The sequence below is a fragment of the Anas acuta genome, chromosome 17 (assembly GCF_963932015.1).
Source record: "Anas acuta chromosome 17, bAnaAcu1.1, whole genome shotgun sequence".
Taxonomy (NCBI): domain Eukaryota; kingdom Metazoa; phylum Chordata; class Aves; order Anseriformes; family Anatidae; genus Anas; species Anas acuta.
In genome coordinates, this window is record NC_088995.1 from 5,500,413 (window position 1) to 5,522,516 (window position 22,104).

A 22,104-nucleotide genomic window follows, 5' to 3' on the forward strand; every position below is an offset into this window, starting at 1 on the left:
ACCGTGCCTCAGTTTCCCCCCTCTCCTTCACCCCCTACCCGGATGGGGACCCCCTCCTTTAGCCCACGCGTGCGCCACCGTCACGGGTGGGGGGTCCCCGCCGAGAGCGCCCAGCCCCCGGTGCGGGTGCCCGCTTCCCCGGCGCGTGTCCCCGCCGCGGGTGCCCGCGCGGCCGTGCGCGCCGCCGGTGCCCGTGGCCGCCCGGCGCTGGCGGAGCGCTGCCGCCGCCGCCCGGCCCCGCTCCCGGTGCGGTTTTCGGGTCCCGCAGCGGCTGCGGCTGCCGGAGGTTAGCGGCGGGGGGGGGGCGCGGGCGAGGCCGGGCGGCGACGGCGGCGGCCATGGCGGGGCTGGGGGGGCGGCTCCGGGGGGAGCGGCGGCGGCGGCCGGGGGGTTACCGGGGGTACCGCGCACCGCGGGGAGAGCGCACGGCGGGGAGAGCGCACCGGGGGAGGGGGGGGGCTGTGCGCTGGGATTATCGTGCACCGGGGGGGCTGTGCGCCGGGATTATGGTGCACCGGGGGGTGCCGTGCACCGGGGGGGCTGTGCAGCGGGGGTACCACGCACCGGGATCGTTGTGCACCGGGGAGGGGGGGGTCGGTGTGCCGGGATTATGGTGCGCCGGGGGGTGCTGTGCGCACGGGGGGTGCCGTGCACCGGGATTATTGTGCTCCGGGATTATCGTGCGCCGGGGCTGCCGGGCACCGTGGGCACCGTGGGGCCAGGCCTGGCCTCTCCCCCTTGCCCCCCGTGGCCCACGGACCCCCGGGGGGGTCGTTGGCATTGTTGGGCCCCTCCGGTTCTTGCGGTGCTCGGGGTGCCGGTGGGTGCCGGGCGAGAGCGCGGGTGCACACGCGTGTGTGTGTGTGTGTGTGCGTGTGTGCGTGTGCGTGTCCCCGTGGGTGTTTGTTGTGCTGCCGTGGGCCCCCCCGGCGTGCGTCTGCCTGTCTGTCTGCCTGCCTGTCTGTCTGTCTGCGCGGGTCCCCGCTGCCTGTTTGTGTCACCGGGAGCGGGTGCCAGCGCGCGGTTCTGTGTCGCTCTGTCTGGCTGTGGCTCGGCGTGTGTCCGTGCAACAGCCCCCCCCCTTCATCCCATTCCATCCCTCGCATGGGGGCTGGGGGGCTGTGGTGGTGGGTTTGGGGCCGGCTGGGGGGGCTGGGGGGGCCGGGACATGCGGCCCGGGCTAACCCCAGCCTGATGCCTGCAGTGCAGATCATAAATCAGCGCCGGCTGGAGCTGGAGGGCCGCGGGCTCCCCGGCACGCAGCCGCCTGTGTGGGGACATGGAACTCGCTGGCTTTTTGGTTGTCCCCCCCCGAGCCCCCCTGAGCCTTGGGAACAATTGTCCTCGCACCTCCTGTCCCCCCCCTGTCCCCTGTCCCCCTGCTCTGCTGTCACGGCCGGGGGGCTGGCAGTCAGCCCATGCCACCTGGCTGCGGGCACAGCCAGGGCCTCCGCGGGGTGATGGGGACAGTCCCCAAGCTGTCACCAGCGAGGGCAGGGGCACGGCTGACCGGTGCCACGGTCCTGTTTTGCAGGTGACACCCCCGTGGCGTCCTCGGAGCCGTGGAGTGACTGGTGACATTGTCTGGGCCTGGAGGAGGAAGAGAAAGAGAGGGTGCTCGGTGTCACTTGTCCCCAGCGTCCCCACCAAGCCTGGGGGACACGGAGCCGGAGCCGTGCCCGCGGTGCCCGATGCCCGGTGCCGGCTGATGGATCGCCCTGGCGCGGCGTGGCGGTGGCCCCGGTGGAGCAGGACCGGGTGCCCCGGGGGTCTGGGCGTCACCTCCCTCCCCCGCTGAGCTCCGGAGCCGGTGGGAGCAGCGAGCAGGGACGAGGACATCTCATCCCCCACCACCGAGACGCACGTCCCTGTGCGGAGCATGGCGCGCTGCTGAGCTGCCGGCCCCGGCCATGGCGCGGCAGGGAGCGGGGGCCCTGCTGGCCTCCGGCACTTTGGGGTTCCCCCCCCAAAACCTGGCCCGCGTGGTGGTCTGGGAGTGGCTGAACGAGCACGGGCGCTGGCGGCCCTACTCGGCCGCCGTCTGCCACCACATCGAGAACGTGCTGAAGGAGGACGCCCGCGGCAGCGTGGTGCTGGGCCAGGTCGACGTCCAGCTGGCGCCCTACGTCATCGACCTGCAGTCCATGCACCAGTTCCGGCAGGACACGGGTAAGGGGAGGTGCTGGGGTGGGTGTGTGGGCAGGCAGGGGTCTGCCAGGGGTGGATGGCAGGGGATGGGTCCGTCTGTCCCAGGGTATGTCCGTCTGTCCTCGCTTTGCTGCTTCATTCGCTCCTTCCTTCCGTTGTTCCATGCATGTGCCCACCCGTCCCAGCGTAGCACGGTGTATTTGTCCAGCATTCCGTTCGTGTGTCTGTCCAGCCAGCCCTCCTGGTGTGTGTCTGTCATTCCATCCGTCCACCTGACTGACCATCTGTCCGTCCGTCCGTCCGTCCGTCCATCCATCCATCCATCCATCCATCCATCCAGTTCTCCATCCATCTCCATCTCCATCTCCATCTCCATCAATCCATTTATCCATCCGTTCATCCAGCTCTCTACCCATCCATCTGTCTGTCCACCCATCTGCCCACCCATCCATTCATCTGTCCGTCTGTCCGTCCATCCACCCACCCACCCACCCATCCATCCGTCCGTCCATCCATCCACCCACCCACCGCCCCCCCTGTCCATCCATCCATCCCCTCCCCATCCATCTGTCCATCCCATTCCCCCTGTCCTCCCCTGTCCCCCCTGGGCCCACTCCCCACCGCAGCCCCCCCAGAACTCCCTCTCCCCATTCCCATCCCTCCTGGAAAAGGCCCTGCCTGGTTCAGGGGCTGTGGGGGCTGTGGCCACGTGCCGCCCCCCCCGGCTGGGCCGCACAACCAGGACAGGCATCCTCGGGGAAATCACGCCCCGTCCCGCGCCGCCTCCCAGCCCAAACCCCATTAACCGTGACCCACTAAACCAGCACGTGCTGGCTGCGCCCCGGGGGACTCATTGGGGACGAGTGATGGGGTCTGGGGGTGGTGTGGGACCCTTGTGGGTGTGCGCCCTGCTCGCCTGCAAGGTCCCCAAATGTCCCATTTCCCGGTGCTGGGTGCTCCTGGGGACACGTGCCTGTGCCGGGGTGGGTTTGGGGTGCAGCGTGCCACTGGAGTGGGTGCTGCAGGCTGTCCCCTGCCAAGGTGACATGTCTGTGGTGCTTGGGGACATGAGGGGCCATGCTGGAGGTCCTGCTGGTGCCACTCCAGCGTGGGCTGGGAGGCTGGGGACTGGGGGGGAGCTTGGCATGGGGACAAATCCATGGGTGTGGAATGAGGTGACCCCGTTCCGAGCAGCAGGGGGGTGCACCTGCGGGACACGGGTGGGACGTGGGCACGAGCGGGCAGCAGGAGGAGGGATGTGGATATGGGGAGGCCGTGGGGTGTGGGAGGTGGGGGCAAACACCAGCGGGAGGCAGGGCACGGATGTGAGCGGGACGTGGACGTGAGCCAGCAGTGGGGTTTGGGACGTGGACATGAATGGGCAGCGGGATGTAGGGCACGGCTGTGAGCGGGGTGCGGGGTGAGCAGGCAGAGGGTTTGGGGTGAGGACCCGAGCGGGTACGGGCTGCTCTCGGGGGGCTGCGGCAGCACGGACCCCCCCACGGGGCCACGGGCAGCGCTGCCTCAGCACCAGGCGGCAGCTGGGGCCAGGCGCTGCTGCCTGCCCGGCTGGTGATTAATGGCCCTTATTAGAGTCGTTAATAGGGCTGGGCAAACGCTGCCGGCCGGGGATGGAGGCGCAGCGTGCTGTCTGAGCAGGGCACGGCGCGGCCAAGGTGCAGGGGCACGGGGCTGGGGGCTGCGACGTGCACCCTGTAGGTCTGGGCGAGCTGCGAGGCTGCTGCCGAGACCATTTTGGCTGCAAATAAATAGGGAGGGAGCAGAACTTGGCTTTGCACGGGGGCCGAGCCGAGGACAACGCCGTGACAGCAAGCCCTGGTTCCCAGCTGTCAGGAAACCCCTCCTGACCGGGAAATGTGTCCCCAGCCAGGGACGTGTGGGCTGAAGGGATGGAAAAAGGTGCTCGGGGTCGAGCAGCATCACCCTTCCCTCAGCCAGGACGTGGTGTGGGAGCGCGAGCACCGCCGTGACCGCTCCACGAGTCCCCGGGGAGGGCTGTGCAGGCAGCAGCGCGCTGCAGACACCGCTATCGATCGCACCCAGTGGCTGCGGGTGGTTGTCCTGCACCCTGCGGGGCTTCGTGCCCAAAATCCCTTTCCCCCTGGGGGGGGGGTGGCTGGTGGGCTGGGAGCAGCCTGGGCGGGCGCTGAGCCCCGTGTCCCCGCAGGCACCATGCGCCCCGTGCGCAGGAACTTCTACGACCCGTCCTCGGCGCCGGGGAAGGGCATCGTGTGGGAGTGGGAGAACGACAACAGCTCGTGGACGCCCTACGACATGGACATCTGCATCACCATCCAGAACGCCTACGAGAAGCAGCACCCGTGGCTGGACCTCTCCTCCCTGGGCTTCTGCTACCTCATCTACTTCAGCAGCATGTCGCAGATGAACCGGCAGACGCAGCGCAAGCGCCGCCTGCGGCGCCGCATGGACCTGGCCTACCCGCTCACCATGGGCTCCATCCCCAAATCCCAGTCGTGGCCGGTGGGCGCCAGCACGGGGCAGCCCTGCTCGTGCCAGCAGTGCCTGCTGGTCAACAGCACCCGCGCCGCCTCCAACGCCATCCTGGCCTCGCAGCGCCGCAAGCTCTACCCCGGCGGCGCGGGGACGCTGCCCGTGCGGCAGAGCAGCACCTTCGCCGGTGGCACGCTGTGGCCGGCGGGGACGGGGACAGCAGCGGGCGGCGTGGCCAAGGGGGAGACGCCAAGGGCGCCCGCCGGGGCTTTTGGGCGCAGCCAGAGCGCGCCCAGCGGTGCGCAGCTGCCCGGCCTCAATAATCTCAACCGGCCTGGCACGCAGCGGGGGGCCGGTGTCAGCGCCCGCGCTGCGGTGCCCCCGGGGTAAGCCGGGGATGGGGAGGGTGGCCCTGGGAAGGGGACGTGTGTGGTGTGGCTGTGGATGCTGGGTGGGGTGGCACAGGGTGGCGGCACGGCAGAGGGGAGGGGAGGTGGCGTGGGATGTGTTGTTGTCTCATGGAACAGCGCCAGTTGTCACCGCTTGGGCACTGTGTCACCGCCAGGCGTGGGGACGTGGTGGCACATCCCCGTTCCTTGGTGCCCGTGCCCGGGGCTGTGGAGATTTGAGCTGTGCTGTGCCGTGCCGTGCCATGGCACTGTGCCACTCCGTGCCGTGCTGTGCCACTCCGTGCCACTCTGTGCCATGCCACTTGGGCTGGAGGAGATGTGGTGCCAGCTCCCAGGGTGGTTGTGTCCCCACTGTTCAGCATGGGGTCTGTCACCCCAGAGTGTCCCGGTGCCACCAAGCAGGGCTGTGGGGGACTCGTGGTTATGGGCACCGCAGCCTGGTGTCCCCTGTGCCGAGGGAATGTCACCAAGGCCAGCAGGACGATGGCCATGTCCCCATGGCCGTATCCCTCTGTGGGTTGGCCAGGGGTCCCTGCGGGGCTCTGGGCACGGGGCTGTCACCAGCCAAGGGACAGCAGGGGACAGTGGATGGATTCTGGGAGCCGGGAACCAGCCCAGATCCAGACCCCAGCTATTCGGTGGGAGCTGCCAGGAGGGGAGCGAGCACCTGGAGCTGGCACTGAGCCCCGGTGGGGGAACAAGGGGAAGGAAATCCTGTCCCATCCCTCCCCACCTCCTGCCACCACAGGCTGGGAGGTGCAGCAGGACAGCTCTGTGCAGTGACGGTGACAGCGCGCCGGGTGCCACCTCCGCTCTGGGGCGCGTGCCGTGGGAACACCTGCTGGCCCCCGCCCCGCGGATGTGCCTGTCCCCTGGGACTGGGGTACAGAACAAGCACTGTGGGGCTCCGTGGGGCAGCTTGGGGACATTGCCCAGTGTGGGGACATCCCACTGTGTGTCCCCCGCTGCCCGTGACCGCAGCCCACAGCCGGCTGGGGCAGGGGACGTGGCGGTGAGGTTGGGGACAGGGGGGGCACGCAGGGTCGCCGAGCCCCCGCTGTGTTTCCTTCCTCTGCTGACGCGCTGCTTTCGCTTCCGTGTGCTGGGCCAAGCTGTCCCCGTCCCTGTCCCCGTGCCAGCACGCAGCCCCCATCCTGCACGGCCCCATGGACAGGTAGGAGGGGACGAGGAGCGCCGAGGCCACCGCTGTCCCCTGTAGCCTTGGCGGTGCCGCGGTGTGGCTGAGGGTGGGTTTGGGGACCATGGGGACACCGCAGGTGGGAGCAGGCACAGTTATAGGATGGCCCAGGGTGTCTGGGGGGGGCAGAGAGGGGACAGATCCTGCCCGGGGCTTGGGTCTTGTGCCTACGTTGTGGCCACGGGGTTGTGCGTGGGGACGTGGGGGTCAAGGGGGGGGATCACACCCAGCTGGTCACGTTTGGGAGCGGGAGAGGTGGCCGGGAGGGCACTAAAAGAACTGCTGCGGTGTGGGGGGCTCTCCCCATGCCCCCCCCCCAGCCACCAGCAGCCACCCTGGGGCAGGACAGTGCCCACCCACCCATGGGCACAGCCGCCTCCACCTCCGCCACGAGCCCCCAGGGCGCCCCGAGCGCACGGGGATGCGCACAGAGGATGCACGCATGGGCGCACGCAGGCACGGCGACACCCCCATGGCCACGTGTGCCACCCCCCTTTCTCCCTTAGGTGCATGTCACCCCAACGGTGCCACCGAGAGGGCAGGGCCAGGGGACATCTCTCCACGGGGCTCACAGGTTCCCGAGGCCACCACTGCCACTGTGGGAGCTGCTGGGGACGAGGAGCACCCACCCGCAGCCCCCGCTGGGTGCCAGCAGGGTGCCCGGAGTGGGGGCAGTGCCCGGTGTCCTCTCCTTGGGGCTGGCACCCTCTGGGGCAGCAGGGAGGACACACACCGTTGGGTCCCCAGAGGTGGTCACACCGCAGCAGGTCACATCCCCTTGTGCCACAGCAGTGTCCCCACAGTGCTAGCGAGGCTGGCGAGGGGACACCCTGCCCCACACCCCACCCTGGGGACGTGCCACGTGCCGGGGGGACAGCGCCAGCCCCGCTGAGCCCCTTCCCTCCCCTCTCTACGCAGGGTGCCAGCACTCCCAGTCAAGAACCTGAACGGCACCGGCCCCGTCCATCCCGCCCTGGCAGGTAACAGGGGGTTGGGGATGCCACCACGAGCACCCAAGGGTGCTCCAGGGGGGTGGGCCAGGGACGGGGGGGCCATGGCCTTGCAGACAGCGCTGCCTGTCCCCGTGCAGGGATGACGGGCATCCTGATGTGTGCCGCCGGGCTGCCCGTCTGCCTGACCCGTGCGCCCAAACCCATCCTGCACCCGCCGCCCGTCAGCAAGAGCGACATCAAGCCCGTGCCCGGGGTCAGCGGCATCTGCAGGAAAACCAAGAAGAAGCACCTCAAAAAGAGTAAGGAGCTGCCAGCGATCCCCTAAAAGGGGAAAAGGGGGGCAAGGTGGGCAGGCTCTGACCGGCATCTCCCCACCCATGGCAGGCAAGAACCCAGAGGACGTGGTGCGGCGCTACATCCAGAAGGTGAAGACCCCCCCGGACGAGGTGAGTAGGGTCGGATTGGCACGTCGGGAGGGCAAAGGATGGGTAGGGAGGGTGACAGCCATGCCCCCCACCCTGTCCCAGGACTGCACCATCTGCATGGAGCGTCTCGTCACCTCCTCGGGCTACGAGGGCGTCCTGAGCCACCGCGGCATCAAGCCGGAGCTGGTGGGCAAGCTGGGCAAGTGCGGGCACATGTACCACCTGCTGTGCCTCGTGGCCATGTACAACAACGGCAACAAGGTGAGACCCGCCTGGGGACACCGTGGGGGCCGTGTCACCTGCTCTGGGTGGGTGGCACAGGGCTGGGCACCCGTGGGTCCCCATGCCCACCCCGTGCGCCCCCGCAGGACGGCAGCTTGCAGTGCCCCACCTGCAAGGCCATCTACGGGGAGAAGACGGGCACGCAGCCCCCCGGGAAGATGGAGTTTCACCTCATCCCCCATTCCCTCCCGGGTTACACCGACTCCAAAACCATCCGGATCGTCTATGACATCCCCACCGGCATCCAGGTGAGCTGCCCACGTCCCCCGGGACCCCCATCCCGATGTCCCCGTGCCTCCCGCTCACCCCTCTGCCGTCCCACCAGGGTCCAGAGCACCCCAACCCTGGCAAGAAGTTCACGGCGCGCGGCTTCCCGCGGCACTGCTACCTGCCCGACAACGAGAAGGGCAGGAAGGTGAGCGTCCCCAAATCCCCGGGGGTGGCGTGGGTGCCGGGGTGGGGATGTGCCCGCGTGGGTATGGTCCCAGGGGTCAGCCCCGCGCGTCCTTGGGGTGCCCGTGCCGGAGGGGAGGGACGCAGCAGTGGCCGTGCCGCAGGTGCTGAAGCTGCTGATCGTGGCCTGGGACCGGCGGCTCATCTTCACCATCGGCACCTCCAACACCACGGGCGAGTCGGACACGGTGGTGTGGAACGAGATCCACCACAAGACCGAGTTCGGCTCCAACCTGACGGGTCACGGCTACCCCGACCCCAACTACCTGGACAACGTCCTGGCCGAGCTGCTGGCCCAGGGCGTCTCCGAGGCCACCCTGAAGGACTGAGGCCGGGGCGAGGGGCTCCCCGCCGCCCCCTCGGCCCCACGCCGCCGTCCCCGCCGCCCGCGCCGCTTCGCCGCCGACGCCGCAGCCCTGCCGGGTGGGCTCACCCCCCTCCGGTGCCACCCGCCGCGCGTCCCCGTCCCCATCCCGGCTGGCCACCAGCGCGGCGGGCTGGTGCTTTGCGCCGCGTCCACCCGTGGCCCCTTCGCGCGTGAGCCGCCGCGTGCCGCCTGTGCCACCCGCCGCCGCCCCACGGAGCCGCGTCCAAGCCGGTGCCATGTGTACGTCTCGGTGTTACTCAATACACGCCACGTCGTGTCCCGCTGCGTCCCTGCACCGCGCGCCCTCGCGCCCGTGCCGTGCCGGGGATGGGGTGCTTGGGTGGCACCGCCGCGGGGGGGTGTCCGCCCCCCAGGGGGTGAGGCTTGGGGACACGCCGTGGGGACACGGTGCTGTGGGGAGCCTTAGGGGGTGGCTGAGTGTGTGTGTGTGTGTGCACACGCGTGTGCGTGCATGATGTGTGTGCGCACATGTGTGCATGCACGATGCATGTGTGCACCCTCGTGTTCGTGCATGCCGTGTGCGTGCACACGTGTGCTGCGTGTGTGTGCACAGCCGTGCGCTCACAGCCACGCCAACGTACACACGCGCTCTTCCACGCGTCCACGGGGGCAGCGGAACGGAGGAAGGCGGCGAGGACTACAACTCCCAGCATGCCTTGCGGCGCAGGGCAGGGCCGGCCGGGCCCCGGCGGCGCAGGGCATGCTGGGGGCTGTAGTCCCAGCCGGCGCCGCGGTGCCTCCACCCTTCAAGTGGCTGCCGGTGGGGCCGTGTCCGTGTCCGTGTCCGTGTCCGTGTCCGTGGGCGGTCTCGCGGCGCCGTGGCGGCGAGCAAAAGCCTCGTGGGCGATGTCCAGGTCCCGCAGCACCTCCTGCAGCCGCCCCCACGCGGTTCCTCCTACGGCACCGGCACCGTCAGCGCCCACCCGCGACCCCCGGCCCCCACTCGCGACCCACGCGTCCCCCACGGGCCGTCGCGTCCCGTCCCGCTGCGCCCCACGCACCCCCTCCCGCACCCCCCCGGCGTGGCCAAAAGGACCGCGTGGCGAGCGTGGGGCACCCGTGTGCGTGGGGATGCGCGCGTGGGCGCGCGTCTGCCCCACGCACCCACCCGTGCGCGCGTCCGACTGCGGGCTGCGAGCGCGCACCCAGCCAGGCGCGGCCCCGCGGGCGTGTGCCCGCGGGTGTTTGCTGTCCCCTAGCGGAGGAGACACCCGTGGGTGCGCACACGCGTGGGTGTGCACGCGCGTCCGTGCGTAATTACGCGCGCCTTGCCGGGGTGGGGGTCCCCGCGCGCCCCCCGTGCGCCCCTACCTCCCTGCCCCGCCTGGGGGGGCTCCATCGCCGCGCCGCCCTCTTGCCCCCCCTCTGCTGCCTCCCTGCAAGGCAAGAACCCTGAGCCATGCTGGGGGGGCACCCATGGGTGCTGGGCACCCCGCAGCCCCCCCCCCTCCCCGCCTCACCGCAGCCGTGCCCCCGCTGCCCGGAGGTGCCCGTAGAGGCTCTGCGCCGCCGCCGCGGGGTCCAGGGGGTCGCTCCACTCGTCCAGAGCCACGGCACCGTGGGTCCTGCTGCAGCCGGGTGCTGCCCAGGAGGATCTGGGTGGGTGGGGGGGGTCCCCAGCAGGACCCCACCCCACACACCCCACCCATAGGTCCCCGGCCTTACCGGTGCGGGCAGGCTGCAGGCAGCAGGACCAGCGGGTGGCACGGAAGGCGCCGGGGTGGCAAGTGGGCAGCATGGTCTGGTTGGTGCTGCTGGCCTGCCGCAGCGCCCACAGCCACTGCCACAGCTCCTGCGCACCCTGCGGGGACACGGGGTGGGGGTGGCACCCAGCGGGTGTCCCCCCCCGAGGTGCCAGAGGTCACGGTTCCACCCCGCAGCATCCCCAAAGGGGTGGCACCGCGGGGACAGCAAGTGGTGGTTTGATGGCAGAGGGGTCCGGGTTGGAGATGGGGGGGAGGTGGCACTGTGGGGGCGGGGATGGATCCCCAGTGGTCCCAGTATGGACAAGGATGGTTCCCCAGTACACCCAGTACAGACAGGGCTGGTACCCCAGTGATCCCAGTATAGACAGGGCTGGTTTCCCCATGGCCCTAATATAGTTAGAGGTGGAATCCCAGTGACCCCAGTATGGATAGAGTTGGGTACCCCAGTGACCCCAGTACAACTGGAGTGATCCCAGCAGGGATATAGCTGGATACCCCAGTGACCCCAGTACAATAAGAGTTGATAGCCCAGTGACCCCAGTATAAATATAGCTGGATACCCTGGTGACCCCAGTACACCTGGAGTGACCCCAGTGCAGATATAGCTGGATACCCCAGTGATCCCAGTACACCTGGAGCTGATAGCCCAGTGACCCCAGTACGGATACAGCTGGATACCCTACTGATCCCAGCACAGGTTGGTCAGGCACCCCAGTGACCCCAGTACAACCACGGTAGGATACCCCAGTGTTCCCATACAACCGAGGCTGGCACCCCACTGTTCCCAGTACAACCAGTGGAGCTGCATTTGGGACTGGGACTACTCCCACCGCCCCCAGGCTCTGCTCGCTTCCCCCTGGGCTGGTTGCTGGTGTCCTGGGCGGGGGCACCCGAGGGTGCTGGGCTTGGAGGGGGGTGTCCCCAGTGTCCCAAGGGTGTGGGGTGGGTGCCCCCACCTTGCACTGGATGTAGGTGGTGCGGAGCTGCCCGGCGCCGTCCTGTGCCACCACCTGCATGACGTGGGGCTGCGGGAAGGTGCCCTCGTCCACGCGCTCCACCGCCCGCATCTGCGGCACGGGGATGCGGCAACGCGCCTGGGGACCCTGAAACGGGACAGGTCACTGCGCCCACAGCCCTGACACCCACCGGTGGGGTTGTGGGGATGGTCGTGGGCAGCACCCACCTGCCCCTCGGGGGTCTTGGAGTAGGACAGAGCCTCGGCGCTGAGCCAGAAGTACCTCTTCTTGAAGGCGGAGCGGGGCAGCAGCGAGGAGGGCTCCTCGGCCTCGCGCACGTGCAGGAAGCCCTCCTTGATGGTGGCCGTGGGGCACAGAGGTGCCGCCAGCACCAGCTCCTCGCCTGCTGCGGCCGTGACATTAAGGTGGGGGCATCACCTCGGGGTGCCACCGCCTCGCCCAGCCCGAGGACGCCCCAAAACCGGAGCTTGAATTCCCCCCTTAAATGGGGAAGCACCCCTCGGGGTCCAGGGGGTTTTTATAGGGTTTGGTGCCACCCTTACCCCCCGGTACCACGCAGGGGGTGCCCGGTGTGCCCCGGGTGCTCACCGTGGGTGCCGTCCACCTCCACCAGGCTGTCCAGGAAGGCTTTGACGCGGGTGATGCTGGGCAGCAGCACGGCGTGCAGCGGGGCCATCCAGGGCTCCTTGCCCAGCTGCAGCCCCAGGTTGCCGATGCTCTGCAGCGCCTGCCCCACGTGGGAAGGGCTCACGCTGCTGGGTCCCGTCCCCAACACCCGGTGCTTGTCCCCCCCACTATGTCCTGTCCCCCAGGGGAGTGGGAATTGGGGGAGGAAAATGGGAAAGGGGAGTGGCACGGGGTGGTGGGACCCAAGCAGGCAGCGCTGCCCCGTGCTCGGTGCATGGTGACAAGTGGGGTGGGTCACGGCATGTGGCATGGCTCTGCCCTCCCTGCGGTCCCTGTCCCTCCCTAGGGTCCCTGTCCCCTTATGGGAAACCTTTCCCTCCCCTGGGTCTCCCTGCCTCTCTGGGGTCCCCTCCTCTCAGTGGCATCCCCGTTGCCTCCGGGGTCCCTGTCCCTTCTGGGCTCCCCAACCCTCCCGGTGTCCCCATCCCTCCTGGGTGTCCCCATCCCTCCCCGATGTCCCTGTCCCCAGGCTCCCTGCACCTTGGCGAGCAGCAGGAGCGTGCGGCCGGTGCGCGGGTCGGCGTGCTGCTCCCGCAGGCCGAAGAGTTTGGGGGTGAGCACAGCGGGGGCGAAGAAGCGGAGGAAGAGGAAGCCGCTGATGGAGAAGTAGCGCACCTCCTGCCGGGGCGAGGGGACAGAGCTCAGGGCTCGGCCACCTCCTGGCACTTTGTGCCACCCCCCCTGGCCCCGCCGTGGCCCCCACCTCGTGCTGCTCCGAGGGGAACTGCTCCTCCACCCGCCTGCGGAGCTGCTTGAAGGCCGCCCTCATGAGCGGGGGACACTTCTCCACCGAGCCCACGATGGCATCGACCGTGTCCCCCAGGTAGCCCTGCAGCAGCCCCAGGCTGCTCTCCCGCACCTGTGCCTCCGACAGGGACCCCTTGAAGGAAATCCTCCTGCGGGGACACCGCCGGCTCGCCACCGGGACGCCCGCTGCAGGGGGTGGTCCCCATCCTACAGGGGGACACCGGGACGGGGACGTGTCCCCACACTCGCCTGCCGCGGCTCAGCTCCATCTTGCAGGGGTCCAGCTCCACGTACTTCTTCTCCTCGAAGACGCGGTTCACCACGGGCTTCAGGACCTCGTGCAGGTAGGGCAGCCCCACCACCTTTTGGGACATTAGCCACCCTCCTTGTCCCCGAGCTGTCCCCGGCGCTGTGCCCCGTGTCCCCATGTCCCCCTCCCTTGCTCACCTTCATGAACATCTCCACGGACTTGGAGGCCAGCGAGTTGGAGCGGAACAGGGTGTTGGGGTCCGCTGGGAGGCAGCAGGACAGTCCCGTGTCCTCCTTGGTGGCCCCGCTCTGCCTCCCAAAGGGGGTTTTTGGGGAGGGGGCAGCCAGCCCCCAGCACTTACTGGTCCTGGCCAGCTCGCGGGCGATGAGGTAGTCCAGGAAGGGCACGGCCAGCCCCTGCGCCAGGAAGATCTTCACCAGCTTGGTGGCCACGTCCTGGCGGCTCTCCCCCGAGCTCACCTCCTCCAGGACGGCCAGGGCCGTGCCAGCTGGGGGCTGCGGGGAGGGCAGGGTGGGCAGGGGGCCGCCGCAAGGCTTGGGGGGGGGACGAGGGTGGCACCCACCTGGCCTGGGCAGCGGATGGGCTCGGCGAGGAGCTGGATGAGGGGCTGGTAGCAGCGTGGGGGCAGCACCTGCTCCTCCACCAGCCGCACCGCCACCCGCAGGGACCCCAGGCGCCCCCTGCAAGGACACCACGAAGGGAGGGGCTGGGACGGATCCTTAAACACCCCCCCCGCCCCCCCTGGCACCCTCATGCCTCTCGTGCTCACCCCGGCTCCTCGGTGCTGCTGGTGAAGGGCAGGAGCTGGAACCAGCCCTTGGTGGCACCCGGGGTGCCCACGGGGAGCTCGACCTGGGTTTTTGGGAGGAAAGCTGAGCCAAAGGGGGGGGCGCACACCGTGGCACCGGTGCCCCCCGTGCCCCCCGAGACCCTCACCCGTCCCAGGAAGTCGTTCTTGCCCACCATGTCCCAGTCCCACACCTCCACGCTCAGCACGGTGTCCCCCAGCTCGCCCTCGGCCAGCTCGAACTCCAGCACCTCGTCCCAGCGCGGGAAGCGGGTTTTCTTAATCACCTGCGGGGACAGGGCCGGAGATAACAGGGGACGAGGTCCCCACGGGACCCCCCAGCCTTTGGGGACATCCCCCATGGTGTCACCACCCAGACTCACGGCCGTCTCCTGCGTGTGCCCGCAGCACGACACCCGGGCGAAGGGGTCCGAGGTGCCCGAGGGGTCCCGGGGCGCCAGGTCCCTGCGGGAGGGTGGGGGTGCAGTGAGGTGGCACGATGGCACCGGGGGGGGGTTCTGGCACCCTGTCCCTGGGTGAGGGGGGGGCAGGTGGCCCAGCGGGGGACGCTGCTGTCCCTCCTGGCTGTCCCCGTGGCCATCTCGTTGCCTTGGTAGCCGCTTTGGTAGCCATGGCAGCGGGATGCTGCTCCTGCCTCTGCCAGCTGCTTGCGGGCGCGCGGGCACGCACAGCCACACGTGTGCACACGCGTGTGAACACACACACACACACGTGTGCACACGCAGACTGCCACCCCAAAACCAGCAGCCCCCTCCCAGCCCACCCCAAAGCCACCCGCAGCCTTTGGGGCGTGCCTCAGTTTCCCCCCAGGTTACAGCCAGCGGGGTCAGACGCGGCGCGTCCCCTTGTCTGTCCCACCACCATCCTCACCACGTTCACGGCTCCGCCGACCCCCACCAGCCCAAAATGAGACCCCGCTGTGGGCGCAGCCCCCCCCCCAGCACCCCTGGGTGCCGCTACCTGGCCCCGATGAGGTGACAGCGCAGCACCCGCGGGTGGCCCTGCTCGGGCACCTGCACCTCCAGCTGGATCTCGCCCTGCACCTCCTCGTCGGGGTCCACGGGCGCCAGGCTGAGCCAGCTGTCGATGCCTGCCGAGGGGGACGGGGTGGGCACCAGCAGCATGGGGACGACCCCTTTGGGCCCCCCCAAAAAAAATCCCCGAACCCCCCGGCTCACCCCGCGGCTGAGCTGAGATCTGCTGGTGGCTGAGCGACACCTTGCCGATCACATCGTCGTGCCTGCAGGGGGGACACCGATGGGGACAGCCACCCTCGGGTGGCACAGCCTCAGTGCCACCCCCTGGACCCCCCCAACGACCCCATTGCCCCCCCTACCCGATGGTGTCTTCGTCCAGCACGTAGATGGCGAGGCTGCGGAAGCCGCGGGGCAGGCGCAGGGTGTACTCCTCACCCCAAAAAGGGTTCAGGCTCTTCCACACCGTGGCCGTCCTGCGGGTGCGGGACCCCCGTGGGCACATGGAGGGGAAGGAGGGGGTGCGCCCACCCCCCCCCCAAAGTCCCCGTGTCCCCTCTCCGAGCGGGGCACGCTCCCCTACCTGGCCACCACCTCGTTGTCCACCTTGACCACGCAGTAGGGATCGCTGGAGCCGGAGCTGGGGGTGGGAAGGGGACGGGGGACGGGGGTCAGCACCCCAGGGTGCTGCTGGGGGGGGGCTCCTCGGCCGGACCCCACAGCTGGCACCCTCCACGGGGTCGGCACTGTGAGCTTGGGGACCCCGGGGCCACCCCGAGCCGCTTGTCCCCATGTCCCCAGGTGTCGGTGCCGGTGGTGGCACCCAGCCCTGAGTTTCTGTAGCAACCTGGGCTCGGGGCTGGGGCGGTGTCAGGGTGACACGGTGACACGGTGACACGGTGACACCCGCTTTTCCCTGGCCCAGGGCCCTCCCGGCCTTAACCCTTTTCCAGTGGGGCGGAAAAGCAGCCCCCGTGCCCCAGGACCAGGGGACGAGGAATGGATCCTGCCTCTTCCTCCCCAGTGGGTGCCCCGCACCCTCCCAGCTGGGTGCTGGGGGCGCGGGGCAATGCCGGGGCCCCCCCCAATTCCCAAACCCCCCACTCCCAAGCCCCCCACCCCGGGGCAATGCTCAGCCAGAAGCCGGACCCCAAAGGAGGTGCCCCCAGCCCCAAAGACGGGACGGTCCTGTTGGGGACCCCCTGGCTGCATGCCCTGAGATGGGGGCACCCCAAAAGGTCCCTGGGGGGGCTGCGCACCCCAAGAGCGCTGCCACAGCCCTGGGGGAACGCCCCGAGCCCCCCTTGCTGGGGGGGGGCAGCAAAAGGGGTGGGGGGCTGAGCCTTTAGCAGACCCCCCCCATGAGGGAAACGGATCCCTGGCAGCAAAGGGGGGTGAGCGGGGAGCCCCAAAACCGGGGGGAGAGCAGAGCCCACCCCATTCCACGTCCCCCATGGGGTGGGGGGGGCAGAGACCCCCCCCCCCCCGGCAGCACTCACACGTCCTTGGCGGGCAGATCCTTCCCCTCCAGCACCCGGCAGCGCAGCGAGGTGCTCTTGGCCATGCTGGCATGGCACCTAGGGGTCCATGGGGGGGGGGGGCTGCAAGGTTTGGGGGGGGGGGCAGCAAGGCCCTGCTTCCTCCTCCTCCTCCTCCTCCTCCTCCTCCTCCTCCTCCTCCTCGCTGCGTCCTTCCTCGGTTTGTTCCGGAGCGAGCAGGAGGCAGCGAGCCGGAGCGCGCGGGCGAGCTCGGGTGGGCTGGCCCCGTGCCCACGGACACGGCGGCACAGCCCGGGGGGGGGGGTGGGGGGGGCTCACTGGGGACCCCCCCCCTCTCCCCACGCCCACCCACCCGTGTCACCCGCATGGCCAAAGCCATCCTAAGCCCTAGCAGTGGGGAAACTGAGGCACGTCCCCTGCACCTGGTGACCCCCACCCGGACCCTTCGGGTGCCCCCCCCCTCCAGGGGGGGTAATTTCGGTCCTGTCACAGCTGGGAGCCGTCAGGGACTGTCCCCAGGTTTTTGGGGGGCTGTCCCCGTACGTGGTAGGTGTCCCCCCGCCTCGTGTCCCCAGGCAGCAGCTGGGTGTGGGGGGGTGGTCCCTGGGGGGCACCGGGGGGGGCTGCGTGCCATGGCCAGGAGTCAGGGGGGGTCACTTTGTGGGTGCTGTGTCCCCAGGGTGGCACTGCCATGGGGTGTCACCTTGTCACTTTGTGGGTGCTATGCCCCCGGGGTGGCACTGCCAGGGGGGTCACCTTGTCATTTTGTGGGTGCTGTGTCCCTGAGGTACCACTACTGGGGGGTGTCACTTTGTGGGGGGGGTGGCACTGCCAGGGGGTGGCACTTTGTCACTTTGTGGGTGCTGTGTCCCTGAGGTGGCACTACCAAGGAGTGTCACTTTGTGGGTGCTGTGTCCCTGGGATGGCACTGCCAGGGGGTGTCCCCATATGGACACTGTCACCTTGTGACATTGTGGGTGCTGTGTCCCCAGGGTGTCAGTACCAGGGGGTGTCACTTTGTGGGTGGGTGTCCCCGCCAGGGGGTGTCCCCATATGGACAGTGTCACCTTGTCACTTTGTGGGTGCTGTGTCCCTGAGGTGCCACTATCGGGGGGTGTCACTTTGTGGGGGGGTGTCCCTGCCAGGGGGTGTCCCCATACGGACAGTGTCACCTTGTCATTTTGTGGGTGCTGTGTCCCTGGGGTGTCACTTTCTGGGTGCTGTATACCTGGGGTGCCACTGTTGGGGTGTCACCTTGTCACTTTGTGGGTGCTGTGTCCCCGGGGTGCCACTACTGGGGGCTGTCCCCTTGTCACACGCTGTGCCCCGGGGCTCCACCACCCTTGGCCGCCTCTTCCTGGCCCTGTCCCGGTGCCAGCAGCCGGGGCCGTGTTTAGCTTGGCGCTGTCCCGGGGCCGTGTTTACCGTCAGACCCGTTCGGGGAGGGAGGAAGGGCCGGCCCCATCCCCACCCCGACCCCATCCCCATCCCCGTCCCCATCCCCGTCCCCCCCTCAGCGCAGGCCTCGGGGCCCGGCCTCCAGCCGCGGCCCTGCCCCGCAGCCCCCGCCCCACACGGGGCGGTCCGGGCCCTCCTCCAGCAGCCGGGCGGAGGGAGGAGGAGGCCGGCCGGGGGCTGCCAGCGGCCCGCTTCCCTCCGTAGAAGCCGGGGAGGCCGCGCCCGAGCCCGGTTGGGGCCTGCGGGGCCTCCCCGGGGCGGGCGCCGCCGCCATGAAGCCGAGCGCAGGTGAGGGCAGGGCCGGGCAGGGGGCTGGGGGCTCCCGGGGGATGGAGCCCGGAGCCTGGAGCTCGGGGGAGGGCTGAGGGTGAAGGGAGGGGAACAGGGAGCCGGGAACCGGGTTGTGACGGTGCTGGTGTTGTCCCCGTTGCCCAGAGGAGCCCGTGCTGCTGGCCGAGCTGAAGCCGGGGCGGCCGCAGCAGTCGGACTGGAAGTCGAGCTGCGAGACGTGGAGCGTGGCCTTCTCCCCCGACGGCGCCTGGTTCGCCTGGTCGCAGGGCCACTGCCTGGTCAAGCTGATCCCCTGGCCGCTGGAGGAGGCCGAGCTGTGAGTAACGGGGCACTGGGGGTAACAACACCACCGGTGGAGGTGAGGCTGCGGTGCCAGCCTGCTCTGCCCCCCTTTTCTCTTCCTTCTCCCCGCAGCTGCAGAGCCTCGGAGCGCAAAGGCCACGGCAAGGCGGAGGCGCGGAGCCGAGGGGGAGCCAAGGAGAAGACGCTGGAGTGCGGCCAGATCGTCTGGGGCCTGGCCTTCAGCGCCTGGCCGGCGGCGGGGGGCCCCGACGCTGCTGCGGGGTTGTCCTGCCTGGTGCTGGCCACGGGGCTCAACGACGGGCAGATCAAAGTCTGGGAGGTGCAGACAGGTGAGCACCAGGGATGTGGCAGCAACGAGTTCAGGCTGCTCTCTCTACCCTTGCACCCCTTTCCTTGCTCCCTGGCTCCTTCCTTACTAAATATTTCCCGAGGGTGAGCGGGAGCTGCTGCCCGCTCCTGCACGGGACAGGCTCTGACAGGGCCGATGTGGCTGCTCCCCGCAGGACACCTTCTCTTCAGCCTCCTGGGGCACCAGGACGTCGTCAGGGACCTGAGCTTCGCTCCCAATGGAAGCCTCATCCTGGTGTCGGCGTCGCGGGACAGGACTTTGCGTGTCTGGGACCTCAGCAAAGATGGTAGGAGCGAGTGGTAGCACCCCCGGTGCTAGGTCAGCCCTTCCTCAGGCTGTGCTTTGCTGTGGGCGAGGAGAGGGCAGGAGCACACCTTGGAAGGGGAGATGGTGGGAGGGGATCTGTGGGGACGGTGTTTGAGGCAGAAAGGGGGTGTCCTGGGACAGAGCAGAGCCATCCCCTCCCAGCTGGGACCTGGGGACTGCAGGAAGGTGTTGCAGATAGAGAGTTTGGGATGGGCACAGGGAAATTCCCCCACCCCAAATGTGTTTTCCTGTTTAGGAGTGGGGCTGAGGCAGCAGGCGGGGCAGCGCCTGTCCCGGGTGACTCAGCTGTGTCTCTGACTCCCGTGTCTGTTGTCCCCAGGGCGGCAGGTCCAGGTGCTGACGGGCCACATGCAGTGGGTTTATTGCTGCTCCATCTCTCCTGACTGCAGCATGCTCTGCTCGGCTGCCGGAGAGAAATCGGTGAGTCCCCCAGGGTGGGTGGGAGCCGGTCCCACAGAGTGCCACGCTCCCTCTGCCCCCTTTATGGGAGAAGTCCCCGTGTGGGAAGGGGCAGGTGAGAGCCAGCCTCGTTCCTTGGACTTCCCAGCACCAACGTGCCCCCCCCGTGCTGGGTGAGGATCCGGGGTGGGCACAGGAATGTTGTTGACCACCGAGGTGTTGGGGTGTGGTGGGGAGAGGTGGTTGGGGAGGTATTTGGGTGCTTTCTGTTATCACAGCTGCTTCAGTCTCCTCTGCTGGGCTCTCCGTGCTGTCCTGGGTCTGTGTGACAGTGCGGGGAGCCTCAGCCTCAGCCCCCACCCCGTGCCCCTCAGGCGCTGCTGTGGAGCATGCGGTCCTACACGCTCATCCGGAGGCTGGAGGGGCACCAGAGCAGCGTGGTGTCCTGCGACTTCTCACCGGACTCAGCGCTCCTCGTCACCGCCTCCTACGACACCTGCGTCATCATGTGGGACCCCTACACGGGGGAGCAGCTGAGGACGCTGCGGTACGGAGCTGGGGGGCCACAGGAACTGGGTAGAGAGGTGTCAGGGGGGGTTTGGTGGGGCTGAACGAGGCCTGGGGCTCGGGCTGAGCGTGTTTTTCCCCCCGCAGCCACGTCCCCCTGCACTCGGCACTGGATTACAGCAGCGATGTCCACACCAGCTCCCTGCGGTCGGTCTGCTTCTCCCCAGAGGGCCTCTACCTGGCCACGGTGGCGGATGACCGGTGAGTTAATACCCCTCCTCAGGGTCTTTCCGGAGGGAAGGAGGGTCCTAAGAGGATGTTTCAGAAGTTCAGGACATCCCAGCAGGGTGCAGACCGCATGGCAAAGACACCAACGCGTTCAGAGCCCTGAATGTGCGAGGAGTTGGCAAGGTCAAGGCGCTGTCACCTCCCTGAGCAATGAACCAGGGCTGTGTCCCCTCGCAGTGCTCCTCAGTACTGTCACCTGCTCTGTCCCCATCTGGCTCAGCTCTGCAGGGCACAATGCTCCTGCCCTGGGAGGCTCTAAATCCACGGGATGAAGCCCCGCTCCCAACTTGTGTGCGTTCAGGTGGCCCCGGAGGCTTCGTTTCAGCTGCAGGCACCGCCTGATGTTGTGTCACCTCCCTGTCTCCTTAGGCTCCTGAGGATCTGGGCGCTGGAGCTGCGATCCCCGGTGGCGTTTGCTCCCATGACCAACGGGCTGTGCTGCATGTACTTTCCCCACGGTGGCTTCATTGCCACAGGGTGCGTATATCTGCTGCGGGGAGCTCCAGGAGAAACCAGCCTGAGGGTGCAGGCTGGTTTTCCAGTTTGGGGAGCGAATGTGATATTTGCTCAGGATATTTGGGGGTAACTCTCTCTCTGCACCATGCTGGGGTGATGGATGCTCGCTCAGGGCCTCTTTGTGTCTCGTTGCAGGACCAGAGATGGCCACGTCCAGTTCTGGACGGCTCCAAGAGTCCTCTCGTCGCTCAAGCACTTGTGCCGCAAAGCCCTGCGCACCTTCCTGACGACGTACCAGGTCCTTGCACTCCCCATTCCCAGGAAGCTGAAGGAGTTCCTCACCTACCGGACCTTCTGAGGGACCAGAGGCACGCAGGCGAGAGCCCCCTGCCTCGCGGCGGGGCCGGCCTGGCTCACAGAGCACCGCTGGTTTGTCGTGCTGGTTGGTGAGCCGTGGGGCGGAAGGATTGTTACTCCCCTTGTTTTGGGGCTGTCTGTGAACGTGGAGATATTTTTTTTTTTTTGGTGTAATAATACTAGAACCCAGCAAAAAAAAAAAAAAAAAAGCATGCAGAGGGCACGGGGCACAGTATAACGTTGGGGACAGCTCTGGTGACCCCCCCAGGGGACGCGAGTCCCCCTGTCCCCCTGCTATCTGCAGGCTTTGGGTCAGGTGCTTTTGCTTCCAAGTGCAATGTTGTGGGTTGAGGATTAGCAGCTGCGGGCCGAGCAGAGCGTTTGGCGGTGCGAAGTGGGGGCCACAACCAGCCCCCCCACCGGCCCCGACGGGCCCAGCCCGTACTTCAGCTGCCGGAGGGCTGCGGGCTCTGCCGGTCCCGTGGTCTGGGCACGAGCTGGACGAACCTGAGCCGGCCTCTGCGGGCTGGGTGACAGCGCTGACGGAATAAAAGGTGGTTGATTCCTCACTTCTTCCCTCGTGGCTCGTAGAGGTGAACTGGGGCTGCCAGGCGGGGGCCCGGGGAGCAGCCCCTCCTGCTGCTGCAGCTCTGGGTAAGGCAGAGCTGCTCGCTGGGCTCTGGAGAGGAGCAGATGGTCAGTGGTGGGCGCCGGGGAGGATGAGTCCTCGTGGTTAGCTGTGAAAGCAGAACGTGGCTTCGCCTAGCCCCCTGCTTTCGCTCCTCGGTTGCTTTTTCCGCCCCCACGCCAGCCCCTAGGACTTGGCGCTCGAACAGCTCGCCCGCAGCGTGTGCCTGGTGTGCAGCCTTGCCGTGCACGCAGCAGGCTCGTGGATGCCTCTCGCTCCAGCTGAGCTGGTGGCTGCAGGGACAGCACGTGCTTGGTGCCCCCCTGCCTGCTAGGGGACAGCG

At 68.6% G+C, this 22,104-nt stretch overlaps 3 protein-coding genes across 14 annotated transcripts; 2 read left to right on the forward strand and 1 right to left on the reverse strand.

Moving 5' to 3' along the window:
• Positions 1-143: 143 nt before the first annotated feature.
• DTX1 (deltex E3 ubiquitin ligase 1) lies at positions 144-8,989 on the forward strand. The gene is made up of 10 exons (XM_068653619.1): positions 144-286; positions 1,535-2,169; positions 4,337-5,006; positions 7,147-7,208; positions 7,319-7,480; positions 7,566-7,627; positions 7,709-7,867; positions 7,975-8,136; positions 8,214-8,303; positions 8,446-8,989. The coding sequence occupies exons 2-10, from the start codon at positions 1,911-1,913 to the stop codon at positions 8,668-8,670; spliced, it is 1,851 nt and encodes a 616-aa protein (XP_068509720.1). The 5' UTR covers positions 144-286; positions 1,535-1,910; the 3' UTR covers positions 8,671-8,989.
• Positions 8,990-9,135: 146 nt separating this feature from the next.
• RASAL1 (RAS protein activator like 1) lies at positions 9,136-17,058 on the reverse strand. 12 transcript variants are annotated; one of them, XM_068653612.1, is made up of 21 exons: positions 16,399-16,828; positions 15,483-15,539; positions 15,262-15,375; positions 15,104-15,165; positions 14,886-15,015; positions 14,288-14,369; positions 14,054-14,191; positions 13,887-13,969; positions 13,680-13,797; positions 13,458-13,611; positions 13,294-13,314; positions 13,096-13,208; positions 12,803-12,995; positions 12,580-12,717; positions 12,001-12,139; positions 11,619-11,797; positions 11,392-11,538; positions 10,395-10,530; positions 10,190-10,310; positions 10,041-10,105; positions 9,136-9,624 (listed from the first exon to the last, which is right to left on the reverse strand). In XM_068653612.1, the coding sequence occupies exons 1-21, from the start codon at positions 16,461-16,463 to the stop codon at positions 9,291-9,293; spliced, it is 2,589 nt and encodes an 862-aa protein (XP_068509713.1). In that variant the 5' UTR covers positions 16,464-16,828; the 3' UTR covers positions 9,136-9,290. The 12 variants fall into 12 exon arrangements, with proteins under 12 accessions (XP_068509713.1, XP_068509714.1, XP_068509717.1 ...); XM_068653613.1 differs by having other exon boundaries at positions 9,303-9,624; positions 11,674-11,797; positions 13,294-13,358; positions 13,887-14,191; positions 16,399-16,833; XM_068653616.1 differs by having other exon boundaries at positions 9,332-9,624; positions 13,294-13,358; positions 13,887-14,191.
• Positions 17,059-17,976: 918 nt separating this feature from the next.
• WSB2 (WD repeat and SOCS box containing 2) lies at positions 17,977-21,702 on the forward strand. Its single transcript, XM_068653643.1, has 9 exons — positions 17,977-18,144; positions 18,292-18,463; positions 18,562-18,779; positions 18,954-19,085; positions 19,446-19,546; positions 19,900-20,072; positions 20,180-20,293; positions 20,690-20,797; positions 20,972-21,702. Exons 1-9 carry the CDS (start codon positions 18,129-18,131, stop codon positions 21,132-21,134), a joined length of 1,197 nt encoding a protein of 398 aa, XP_068509744.1. The 5' UTR covers positions 17,977-18,128; the 3' UTR covers positions 21,135-21,702.
• Positions 21,703-22,104: the final 402 nt, after the last annotated feature.